Source organism: Nanorana parkeri, unplaced genomic scaffold (assembly GCF_000935625.1).
Source record: "Nanorana parkeri isolate BGI_ZX_2015 unplaced genomic scaffold, ASM93562v1 scaffold3, whole genome shotgun sequence".
NCBI classification, from domain to species: domain Eukaryota; kingdom Metazoa; phylum Chordata; class Amphibia; order Anura; family Dicroglossidae; genus Nanorana; species Nanorana parkeri.
Window position 1 is genome coordinate 5,484,445 of NW_017306271.1, and position 13,507 is coordinate 5,497,951.

Below are 13,507 nucleotides of genomic sequence, written 5' to 3' on the forward strand. Positions count from 1 at the left end.
CTAAGATAGTTTTCTATTTAAGATACATTCATAATTTAGTTTATTCAGCATGAAATGTAGCTTAGCTATGTATCATGAGGCTGTATATTCTGCAATATCTCCATTTTTGCTACTCATTAAAGTGAATGGGACCATCGGTGAGTCAACAGCGGGTCAGAGGAGCCGCTGCGGGACAGAGATGACAGTTGCTCTTTAAAAATGATGATTTAAATCGAACCTTTTTACTAGCAATTGAAATCATGATTTAAACCAAATCCAAATCCTGCCCGACAGTGTTTGCAATTTGCAAGTGGTATTTAAAGTACTGAGTGCAGGGCTGTGTACAGGTCTTACACAGGCAGCCGTGGAGGGGTGGGGGTAATTCCTTCTTCCACATAATCGCCTGGGAGAATAGAATTACCCGTTAAATCTATGTGTAGACTAACAAAAAAATCCCAGATTAAACTTACAAACAGCCTGGGACCTGAAATGTAAACTTGTAAATATGTGTTGCTGCAATGTTTTTATTAAAAAGGGAGGGAAACAATAGAGGCAACTCTTAACAGGGGGAAGGGGTAAAGGAAGAATGGAAATGAAATGAACAGTGCTTTTAGCAGAGACAAGAAATGAAAGAAAATTTACTCATTTGGTTTCTTAACATATACAATTTTTACTTCAACCCACTGATATGTCATATTAAATTTCCTTTTAACACAGAACGTACTGCATGGTTCGATCCTAAAGAGTATCAGACAACCCCTGAGTGGCTACTTTGTGCTGAGAAACTATTCAGAGGTGACCCCCCCTTTGAAAAAGTCACTTCAGCCACTTTTGCTGGAATAGAAAAAAGGGGTGCAATGGGCACAGACAGAACCTGATCCAGAACATAGTGCCTGCACCATTATCCACTAGCATTCAATTTCTGTGTCACTTACACTGGACAATTGTAAAAGGATCAGGACAGCTTAAAGTAAAGAAAAAAAAAAAAAGCCCAAAAAACATGTTTTAATACATATACACTTGGTGACATGTATAGGGGGAAAAAAAAGCTAAAAACTTTGTATTTCCTCCAAACAGGAACCAAATCCATTAGTAGCCAGAAAGCACTGCAACATGCCGACATTAACACTCTGTGATCCATATGCTTTATTTGCAAAAAATATTTCATCAAGGCATCTTAAATGGATGGAAAAGCACTGGAAAAGAAGAGTCCTTGACAGATGTGCTGATACCAGAAAAAGAAATGGAATAAATTAATAGTGGAATGACTCAGATATTGGAATTTTTTTTTGCTTTGTTTTTAAAACGGACTACAACCATCAAACAATCAGAAATATAAATAAACAGCTTTTGAAAAACAAAACCAGTACTTTAAGGACGGGGGGGGTGGGGATAGGGGGGGGAAGAGAAAAATACTTGCATTTGAACCTAGTTGTAAACTCACCAAAATTTCACAGCTACGGAACTGAAACTGCGCACTGGATCTATTATTACAGTATACCTTTTTATGTAAAAAAATCTTTATACATCATAAAAAAACCAAGGAAGGCAAGATGCATAAAACGAATCAGCTGGTTGGCCAGAGTCATCTTGAGAAGCCATTTTGCTGTTGGAGGGGCCGTCATGCCACATTGCTCTGGGCCTCTCCGGCAGCAAAGAAGGCAGTTCTGCATATAAAAGTAGTGTATTTGACTCTGCTTCACGCATCTTATGCCTTCGCTCAAAAGGATTGTTCTGTCCAGACGGTGTGGAGGACAGCTGCTGGTCCCAGTCTTTGGCACTTATGCTGGCAAACTCAGCTTCTTCCCCTTTAGTACTGCAAATAGAAAAAAAAATAAGATAAATTAGAAAAGGATAATTTGTTATTGAGCACCCAAAAAAACTTTAGATTTTGGTTTAAATAAGTGCACTTTAAGACGCTCTCCTGACCTAAACAATCCTACCCTCGCCTTCCTTCTCAGAAGCAGATCTATACTTGCTAAGATCCAATGGCTGCCTTTTGTAGACATCCACCACTGCAAGTCTCCTTCTGGCCAAGAGACTGCCCCCATTAAAGCTGATGGGGTTGTAATGTGCAGGTGCAGCCAGCAGAGGGAGCATTGCAGCATTGGATGTAAATAGTGGAACTGTGCCACTGAATCCAGTAAGTACAGATCTGTGGGGGAAAAAGGTGGGAGGTTTTGAGCTCATTATTATTCATTACCCCAATTCCTGTAATTGGGTGTCATCTCTTCCAAAAGCCTGCAAAGGGCTTGAGGTGAAGTTACAGCCACCCCAAGCTATGTCCTTAGGAAGGAGAACCAGCCACAACTAGGATTATGCAGGGACCTGAATATTCAGTCCTATATTATAGCTGTGCATACTTGTATGAACTTGGCAGACCACCGCATTAGAAAATGCTTGCTCCTTGGCCATTATGCTGCTCCTCTGGCTTCAAAGCCTTCTGCGTCACTGACCTAAACACATGAGTTCACCATGACCTTGCTTGTTGCCAGACTGAGCCAGGTCAGTAGCCTAATGTACTGAACCCAGAGAGCTAGGCAACTAGCATTTTCAGAAGTGGGTCAATGGTCACAGCCACCTTTCACACATCAGCAAAGAGTGCTGTACATCTAGAGTTTGTTTCCATTCCCAAGCTACTGGCCCAAAACAAGCAGATCTCTATTGTACAAAAGCCGAAATTCACATTCAAACAAAAAAAGTGCACTCACCTTTCGTAACATACAAGTAGAAGAAGTCACAGTACAGTATGGTCTGTACCACGCCCGCAACAATGGCAATCAGGTCAAAGAAGCCTTCAAATGAGAAGCGCCAAATCCAGTTGAAGAGGTACAAGGCACGGTACAAGCCCAAGAAGAATAAGTAATGTGTAGTGATTGTCTCCGCTTCACCTGTTTTACTAATCATGAAGAGTTGAGGCAGGATGGCCACAGACTCCAAGTAGATGGAGAAGGTCCATAGGATCTAAAGAGCAAGACAGTGACATCTTTAGAAAGATCAAGGAAAATAGAAATAAGAACCAAAAACACTTATACATAAATATGTACTGTACCAAAACATTTACAACCATTGATATCTTACAATTTGCTGTGGAACCTTTTGTTTTACTCCCCCATTAGCGGTTATAAGCTAAGGGTGGTTGAAAAAGTGCCAGTTGATCGTATTGTACAGACTGACTACACAGGAACACAAACTCTCCACAAGATCTTTATCTTACAACTGAAGCAGTCACATTTTCAGAGCATATTAAAAGCTATTTACGATTACATTTCGGATTAAAAAGCTCAATTTCAGCAAATAACATTTCATTTCTGACCAAATCTGAACTAGTGATACAAGTTTACAAGATGGCAGTATTCCTGAAGTGGCTACTATTCTAACAGCTACAAGAAGGGTGCCCTGTAGTGCTCTGTCTATAAATAGCACAAAAATGGGTATAATCACCTAAAGTTTAGTCTGAGGAAATTTGGACTGAGATTTGGTGATGTGATGTCATTACCATATGGTTCTCCTTGCTGGAGGCTGTGACATGAAGTAAAGACCTGCTTTTGCCAAGACTGGTGCCCCCCACTTAGAGAGACAGTGCAGATAGGGGCATGGCAAGTTAGTAATGAGAAAACATTAGCTGCAGGGAGACCTTAAACTTCAGTCTCAAAGATGGACTAAAACACAGGGCACTGAGAAGTGACAAAGTGAAAGGGGAAGGATGGGAATTGCCTCATAACAGCCACCTTAAACTTTTAATCTAAACTGGAAATCTGCCAGATAAAATCTTTTTAAATGGCATGGGTTGACTTTTTTTTTTGCCATTTTCATAGTGTACTGTAGATCCTATGTAGCACTCGATGGGCTCTGTATAACATTTTTTGCAAGTCACGATATGTGAACTGTTAAGCCACTCTTCCCCACAACTACTATCACTCCCATGCAGCCACAGCCACCCTAAGGCTGGCCATAGACCTGTCTTTTTTCTTTAAACCTGCGGGCTGAACCCAAAAAAATTGGCACGATTCCTCCATCAACAAACAGCGCGTCGATCGAGGAATCCCGCTGTTTACATCCCGCCACCACCTGTCAGAATAACCGATCAGAGCCGGCAGCTCATAGGCTGCCGGCTCTGATGGAACGAAGATTTTCCAGCAGGCTCCTTCGATCAGCTGATCAAGGAATGCCGGCTGAAAGGGAGCCCACAGCCCCCCACACTGTGCAAATTTCGGCCACCGGTACAGTAAAAACTAGGGCTGCAACAACTAATCGACATAATCGATTGAAAAAGTTGTCAACTTTTTCAATAATCGATTAATCGGCTCCTGATTGGTTGGCCCTGTTCACGGCTTAACACACGCTGCTTGCCACACCTCCTCCCCCACCTCACGCTCGCCGCTGCCAGACCTGCCCGCATCCACGCTCCCCCTCCCCGCCCGTCCAAATCCACGATCGGCACGGGGACGCGGGGAGAACCCCCGCTCCAAGCTTGCTCCTGTAATGGACTGCAATCTCAATACAAACTAGAAGTCCCATCACTGGAGCCATTCTTTAAAATGTATTTTATTTTTTATCTGATTAACCGATTAATCGAACTTAATAATCGGCTAACTAATCGATTTTGAAAATAGTTAGCTGCAGCTCTAGTAAAAACTGCCCGAATTTCGGCCATTGTATGGGCACCTTCACAGAATATAACTAGGGGCAATCGGACTTGGTTGCATGGCTACAGAAAGTATGTTCAGTTTATTTGCATCAACAGGGACCTCTCAGTGCAAACAGACCAGCCTGCAGCCATTTCCAAACCAATGCTATCTCAAAAACAGCCCCTTCTATAGCCATGTAGCTGTGCTTCATCGTTCAACCAGTGCCATCCTGCTCCAGCAGCTGCCAGAGAGAGCAACCATATAGTATATTTTATTATGTGGGGCTATGGTTGCAGTTTAACAAGGATAGCCATTTGTGGAAACAGATTTAGAGGGAACATCAGAAAGAAAAGTGGCTGAACAACTATACGACTTGGGATACAGAAACATTTTCTAATTTCTTACCTGAAAAAAAGAATTTCTATGAATGTGATTTTCGCTCAAGGAAAATTCGTAACAAGTAGCAGGATTGGAAGATATTTTTAAAGGGGTTATGATTAAAATTAGTTGACTCAATGATGGCAAGATCGAATGCTCCGAAGAAATATTTTGACCAAATGTTTGAACAAGATTCTAACAGCATATGGCCGCCTTTAGCTGTCTCAACAGCACTGTTACCGATATGCAGATTTCACTTTATGTGTCATAAACGGCAAGCTGGAAGCACCCAATGGGGACATAACTGGGTCTCACACAAAAAAAAGAATGATGTGCCCACATTGTTAGAACATAAAATATTACTAATAGCATACAACAGACAGTACCTCAAGGAGAGAGAAGTCATGATTGACAAGGACGGACAATCCACCAACAGGAACAATGAGAAATTCCACTCTGAATGTGTCATGATTTCCGTCGTAGGTAGCCTTGAACTTCATGTATATGAGATAAACTGTTGCATATGCGCAAGCAACATAGATCACCTGGAAAACAAAAAGCAAAATGTAAGACCCACACGTAAAAGGAAAAGTTCTGGAGCAAAATTCACCTTTAGCGTGGACAACTGTTAATGAGAAGTTATCGGCAATATCGTTTTACTGGGTCAAATTGAGGAGCCAGCCGCGGATGGGTTCCTCCACTCTACCTAATGTTTGCTCAATGGTTTGTCTAGGTTTCTGAATTCCTTAGCTTTACACAAACACTTCACTAAACTGCTGCTTCAGCTTTCACTGCTCGTCACCTGGAGGGCACATCTTGAAATGGAATGCTATGAGTGACATCTGAGCGTCTGCATTTAAAAAGCATGTATTCCTTTGCTGCCACATCCAAAAATGTTTCTTTCTTTTGTAACATTTCTGCCAAGTACAAATAAATGGTGCCATGTGCATTATGATCCTTAGTGACCTGTGCATCATCTGGTCATCTTGTTTTAGCAGGATTTTAATACAAGTTGATTATAAAATATATATGCAAGTTCTGTTATCATACAAAATACACAGATGCTGGCAACAGATTATAAAGCTGCTTAGCTATGGCCAGTTTACCTCCAATGATAACTTGTTTTCCGTTCCACTCAAGTGTTGCAAAATTAAAGCCCAACTCCGGCCTGCTTTTAAACATAGCCTTGCATTAAATTTTGTGAAATCATGTGTAACTATTGTTCAGAAATGCTGAAGGACACACCTAAATCTTCCACAGGCTAATCTACTAGTGCCATTATGGTAACTGAAACCGTATGGAGGCATACAGGACTAAACCAGGAACATTACATCACCAAAAATACCACCATTTAAGCCTGGTTCACACCTAGGAGTTTTTGGGCAGTTCAAAAAGCGCGGTTAAATGCCCAACACAAGAAATCCCATGATTTTCAATGGCCCTGGTTCACACCTGAGCAGACAAATGCCAACAGGAACAAGCCAAAACGCAGAAAAAAGGTACACGAGCTTCTTTGGGCAGTTAAAAGCAAATTTTTGCCCCATAGACTTCAATAGAAAATGCCCAAAGAGGCAGAAGCATGGTGCACATTTTCGTGAGCGTTTTTGCGCATTTAAACACGCGATTATCCATTTCCGGTAATGTTTTACGAGCTGCCAGTCCAAATGCACGTCTTCAAGTATGCATCTTAAAACGCACATAAAAATGAGCACAAACGCACAAAAACGGTGACGCCTAGGTGTGAACCAGACATTAGACAGCCATCCCCTTTTAATTTATACAGCTTTATATAGTTACTAGATCTATGCACCTCTTTCAAACTCATTAAGAATGCCCAAACTGCTCAATGAAACCATTTGGATATAATGCCAGTGAAGGAAACATTGCAGCCGAGATATTGCAAATGCATGAACACCATTGATGAGCTTGCAGAATGGCAACTATTGCCTGTAGAACAGGAGCATTATGGGAAAGTGGCCTTGGCGTTGCCATACCAGGAGTCCCCAAACAAGCATTTCAGTTTCATTATCGGAAAACAATGCGTCTATCCAGAAGAAAATACAATAAATGTCTAAACAAAATTAAAGTAACTGGAATAAAGCAAACCGCCTTATTACTATTCTGCCTCATAAGAGTTTCTGGAGTAGTTATTGAAAGCAGATGAGTAATGACTGCAACATTCCAGATAACCCTGCAGAGTTTTGATGCAGGGATCATTTATCCTGTCTACAATGCATCATATTCGGGTGCAGAGGCTAAAACGGACACAGGGAAAGGAGAGCCTATGACTAAGATCATAATATATGCTTTGTTATGCCATGGAGCAGCTCATAGCGATATTGACAACAGCATGTAATCTGTTCTTGAGGAAAAGTATTTTATACTATGCTTTTCCACCTATGATCAAATTATTCAGATATAAAATGCATTTCCTCAGGATAATGTCACTGCAATTCCTTACAATATATAAGAATGTCCATAATCTGTACACAGGCAGACATTAGGAGTGAAATGTGGGAAGACATCTTCCCTTCATTAAAAGTGCTACGATCTGTTCTTTACCCTACGATATGCATCACAGCGTTTTCTTTTTTTTCCCCATGCAAGCAGAGGGATGGTTTGCTCCATTACACAGTTTGTCCAAATATCAGCAGTTCCAATAGCTGGAGGGCCCTTACCTGCTTAAATTTTACATACCCATACTGCATGAGGAGATGGATTGAATCCTAAACCTCTAGGCCAGGGTCACACCTGGGCGATCCGCGAGGCAATCGTTCACGACGCTGTGCTGGTACGGAGTGGCCCACCACTGACGATCGCGCTGGCAGTGCCATTATTTTGTCATGCCACCCGTGTCACGCCAGGCAGATCGCACGGTTTCCCGCTGCGATTTCGTCCGTGCAACCGAACATGATCGTGGCTAAAACAGCAGTACGGCGGGTCGCAGAAAAAAGGTACGAGTACCTTTTTTCTGCGATTTTTCGCACTGATGTACCCCATTGAAATCATCCTGTCCCAGGACCTGGATCGACCATGTCTGCTCCGGCACTAAATAGTGGTCCTGACTCCTCCTACCCTTTATTCCAGAAATAGTCTGAATTTGCCAACAAAGGGAATCATGTGTAGGTACTTGGCTTATTAAAACACCATTTGCAGGGTGCCCATCACTACTCTGAGTTATTTTACCCTGTAGGAGCATTCTGAAAAGGAACCCACTAAACCTACATAGCTGATAAGTCAGACAAAATCCTGAAAACAGCTGGACAGCGAAACAGTCCTCTAAGCAGTATGTTGACTATTTGCACCCTTGTAGTCATTTTCTAAATATCTGGACATCTGAACCTACATACTGGGTCATGCAGCTACAGCATAGTGCAAGTAGTTTAAAGAAAACCTACACACTTTTTTTTTCTAAAATAAAACGATTTCTAGGGCTGCAATACTATCCTATTTGTTCTGGGTGAGTAAAAGTATTGAAGCCAGAAGCAGACAGGCAATTGCATTTTCAGAAGTAGGTCAGCAACTGCAGCTTCCATATTAATCCCAGCACACACTTCCTTTAATACCAGTCCCAAGCCTAAATCACAGTGGTGTGCTATGAAGGCATGAAGTTCCACGTCTTGGACAGGTTGCTGGACTGCTGCCAGGCAAGCAGGCCTAAAAGAGCCGCCGCTTGTTTTGTACCAATGATCTGGACGTCTGTACAACCGCCCAGATCACGTGTAGCAGCCTGCTTGTTCCCTGCCCTACCTCCCCGCTGTGGTTTTCATACTTGCCTTTTGGCGAACGGTCCTTCCCCTCCACCAGTACGGGGGTAATTTCTGTACCCTGTACTGCAGCCCTGCACTATGTATTTTGAATTTTGCTTGCAAATTGCAAGCATTCATTGGTCAGCGTGGTCACCTGACCATGCTGACCAATGACAAGCACTTAACACAGTTAAAGTGACATTAAACCCTCAGATTTTTTAACATAAACCAATACTGTAATGTGTGCCTTACTGTAATCCATGGTTGTTTCCCTTCTCTTTGCTGCTCTTCCTTTTAAATCCTTATCTCTTCTTATGGTGGGGGAGAACTTCCCTTTGCAGCTGAGTGCCTCTTCCTGTAGTGCTGGCTCAGGTTGTGAACCTACACAGACACCATGTATCCATTTCAGAGACAAGGCAGTCTGCTGCAAAACAGAAGTTCTGCAGAGCATGAGAAGAGATACAGATTTAAAAAAGGAAGAGCCGCAAAGAGAAGGGAAACTACCATGGATTACAGTAAGGCACACATTTCACTATTGTTTTATGTTAAAAAATCTGAGGGTTTAATGTCACTTTAAATATGGTTTTGGTTAAAATAATTTTTTGTTTCAGGACAATAAGATTGTCATAAAGGGACAAGTAGATTGTGCCCCAGCTTTAGTCCTTGGACAAGTAGATTTTGGAAAACATTTCCACACCCCTGCTAATCACCTTTATAGGTAAGCATCTTACCTTCATAGCAGTGTTGTAGAATGAAATGAACGCTGTGAAGAGATCCAGGTATCGTGTGGTAAACACCAGTGCAAACAGAAGCTGACTCTTTCCAGAAATACCTATTAAAACAAAACAAGTCTGAATTAAAAACAGGAAAGGCAATGGCACAGTGAAGGACAAATAGCCTTTTTAATGCAAAAGGAATCTACATTTTTCAATTCCATTGACATTTGAGCCCAATGCAAAATACTGACAGAAAACCCAAACTGTAACCTGATTTACAGAAGAATTATATAGAAGGGCTACCAATACAATCCTAATTCTTTCATTTTATAGGAAGAATTCGATGTATAACAGGTTTTGTCAGGCACTGTCGAAGTTTTTTAGTCATGTTACCAACAGGACAGGAAGTGGAAAATACAAAATAAATCACCTCAAATGGGGCACCAAAAACCTTGCCAAAGTCTCACCCTCTCCTATGCCATCTTAAAAAAAAAAATGGCTGGAGTGACTCAAGATAGACCTTGGAGGTACATGCATGTAGGCTTAGGTTTTCTCTAAAGTACCCAGAAAAAAAGAAAACATAGGGTCGCTCTGCAGTGCAAAGCTGGCCTTGGGAAGTATTCAACATGTGCATTGTCCATGGAGCACAAAGCAACAGGTTCACTTGAATGCCCACCTGTCCCCTGTATACATTCAGCTCTCTTTCGTAATGGCAAGACAGGTTCCCAGCTGGTCCACTGGCCATTAAATTTGCTGGGTGGCCAGTCAAGCCAACACAGAGCTATAAAAAAAAAAAACAGCCATAGACTTTCACCACTCAAAGTCTGTACAATAAAGCACTCTAGGATTCAGGCTTCCAGAGCTTCAGAAGAAAAATAAACCTGCAAGAAGATGCCATCATTTTTTTTTTCCACAGGGAGATGGTTAAGGCGGATATTAAGTCAAATCAAACTCACATTTTATTTTGACCCAAGTACAAAGAGCAGTAACATTCAGCAGAACAAGTGTGCGTCACGCACTGATTATCATAAAAAAAATAGCAAAAGCAAACATTAAAAAGGAAAAAAAAAAAAAGAAAAAGGATTTTCTGCATCTTTCTGCTTCTTTTATGGATGTTTGCTACTTCACAGCACTGAGAGTCACAGAAAAGGACATAGCAATTAAAGCATGCAAATTGAGATGAAGATTTAAAAATAACTAAATGTTAGCTTCGATCAACACCAACCCAGTGATAACACCCAACATGCACTTTGCCCACTTAACGCAAACCAAGAGACTTATGTTCACAGCAGCTGCTGGGAGTGACGAAAGGAAGACCTGTGTGAGCTTTAAAATTAGGGCTTACACCGGTCAAAATCTCTCCAATACAACAGTGCTGGGCCAATCCTCAAACACCAGTTCTCTCCCATGAGAGGAACAAATCACATGATCCTGCATACCCAAAGTACTGGGTACCATCTTCACTCACTCCAACAGCACAAAGTGGTAGAAACCATATATGCCGCTTGGTAAATAGACATTAAATCAAACCTGTTTGGCCTGCATGGGCAAAGCACTGGCTTGCTTTAAGCCTTGCATGATTCGGTCCTTCAGCTTGTTGATCCAATGACTACAGTATTGATATTTGTAAAGCCAATCTCGGTTTTAAACCATCATCTCCAATATTTTAACTTATGGAGTTGGCCATAACTTTAGCAGGCCAAACTGCAAATCACAATACCACTTAATAAACTCCATTAATACAAATCAAGACAGCCATTACTGGTCTGTGAGGCCAGTCAATCAATGACTATGGCATTGTCAGAAGCCTGATATTTTAAATTTTTTGTTCCACTGTAACAAAATATAAAAAAAATGTAGATAGTATTTCACTGCTCTTTACTTAAAAAAGGACTACAGCTTTTATAGCTATAGAATGTATTTATGAAATGTATAATGGGTATTTGTCCCAGGTAGGTTGGACAATTAAACAGCTGACAGATTTCTTGTATCTCACAGGTGACCCTAAGGCAGCATATCTGCACAGTTATTACATGGCAATAAGGCACATTTCAACATTTTCTTCTCATATGACGGGCTTATCAGTTATCCCAGAATTTATCACAGGCTTGGACAAATCCCAGTTGCCAGGGAAACTGCAAACTCTGGCAACAAGGTCATTGAGAGCCATTGCCAGTGGGGAGGCGGGCTCTAAAAAGCAGCCTCTCTCAGTTAGGATTGGCTAAACAAAAAACTTAACCAAAAGTGATTGGTTGCTTCCACTGTTAGTGAGCCCAAAAGCGTAGCTTACTAGAGAAGCAAGAACGGAAAAAAAACACAGAAGAGAGGAACAAAGGCCAGAGAGAAATGGCCAGATTGGGGTAGTAAGGCCTGTGCAGCTCTCATTAGAAAGGCTTCTCAGGTAGCCAGCTAACCGCCAGGGTTCTGGTGTTTAGGGCAATAGAAGCAAAGTACATAGCTGGAAAATGGCCTTGTGGGGGCTGGAAGTGCAGTAGGGTTGTTACTCATGGCAGGTCTCAGGAGAGCACCGAGAGGACATTTGGCCTGGATAGTATAGACATCTGGCAGAACACCTCTGGAAGTTTGTCCCTGGAAGGGTCTCCGTCTGAACTCCCAGTTCTTTTGAAGAGTGCTCATTGTGTTGGTGACACATTGGCTAACAAAAGGTAACCTACAGGTGAAACTCTATTAGAATATCGTGCAAAAGTTAATTTTATGGACGGTGTCAATGATGGTTTTCTGCACAACTGTCAGGTCAGCAGTCTTTCCCATGATTGTGATTCCTACTGAACCAGACTGAGAGACCATTTAAAGGTTCAGGAACCCTTTGCAGGTGTTATGGCTTAATTAGCTGATTAGAGTGGGACACTGAGCCTAGAATATTGCACCTTTTCACAATATTCTCATTTTCTGAGATTGTGGATTTGGGGGTTTTCATGAGCTGTAAGCCATAATCATCACAATTATGACAAATCACGGCTTGAATTATCTTGCTTTGCATGTAATGAGTCTATCTCATATATTAGTTTCACCTTTTAAGTTGCATTAGTGAAATAAAGGAACTTTTGCACGATATTCTAATTATTCGAGTTTCACCTGTATATAAGATTACAGAAAATCCCCATCCCGTCCAGCAATGGCGGAAGGCCCCCGTCCAGCCAGATGGCTCCTAAAAGAAATCTGACTGGCTCCTGAATTGGATTGACAGGCCCCTAAATTTGACCTTAATTTTCCACCCCTGTATTGAGCTGGCCATACACCTATAGATTATCTGCAGATTTTCTATGGTCAGATGGGAAAAGTGCAACAGATTCCTCCATCTACACTAAACTGTGTGGATAAAGGAATCTCCCACTGGGCCAAGCTTCAGTATCTTGCTAGTCTGTCCCGCTGGCTCACAAAACACCTGAACAATGCCTGCATCCAATCAGATTGTTCAGGTATTTTGACAGCCAGCGGGGTCGACTAGCAAGACACTGAAGCTTGGCCCAGCGGGAGATTCCTCCATCCGACCATAGAAAATCTGCAGGTGTATGGCCAGCTTAATAGAGGTTAGAAAATTAAGATTGAATTCAGGGGCCTGTCTATAGGTGTATGGTCAGCTTTATGTGTACAATGCCCAATGCACGTCCAGTGCAATGTTCACTCGCAGCTCATTCCCACAATCTGTAAGACGTCAAAAAAGGAGCCATGAGCACAGGAATCTTTGCCCACCCAAAGGCCAAAGAAGAGCAACACAAGAGCCAGATGAATTGGCGATGCTATGAAGCAGCTACAAGTAGCCTGGACCTGCCATCACTGGAGGAGGCAAATATGCATTGCTGCATATTGTCAGAGCCGACATAATCTGTGCTTTAGAGAGCCTACTCTCAACTTGGTTTAATAATAGCTTTAAAATATAGGCAGGCAGTTATTAAAACAAAAGATCTATCACATTTGAAAGAGGGCATGTGTTGCAATACGTTTCCTAATAGTCTATTTGTAAGGTATGAGAGCTTTATACTGAAAATAAAATAGAGAAATGTCTGTCAAGGAAATCCCTGATATATATATA

General features: G+C 41.7%; 1 protein-coding gene across 1 annotated transcript in view; it reads right to left on the reverse strand.

Annotated features, from left to right (window-relative positions):
- Positions 1–1,591: 1,591 nt before the first annotated feature.
- The window catches only part of KDELR2 (KDEL endoplasmic reticulum protein retention receptor 2), a 17,100-nt gene continuing 5,184 nt past the window's right edge, over positions 1,592–13,507 (reverse strand). The window contains exons 2-5 of the mRNA XM_018565997.1: positions 9,469–9,569; positions 5,375–5,533; positions 2,691–2,943; positions 1,592–1,795 (exon numbers count right to left, since the gene is read on the reverse strand). Coding sequence (XP_018421499.1) covers positions 1,761–1,795; positions 2,691–2,943; positions 5,375–5,533; positions 9,469–9,569 — 548 coding nt within the window. The 3' untranslated portion in view covers positions 1,592–1,760. The remainder of the gene's footprint in view (positions 1,796–2,690; positions 2,944–5,374; positions 5,534–9,468; positions 9,570–13,507) is intronic.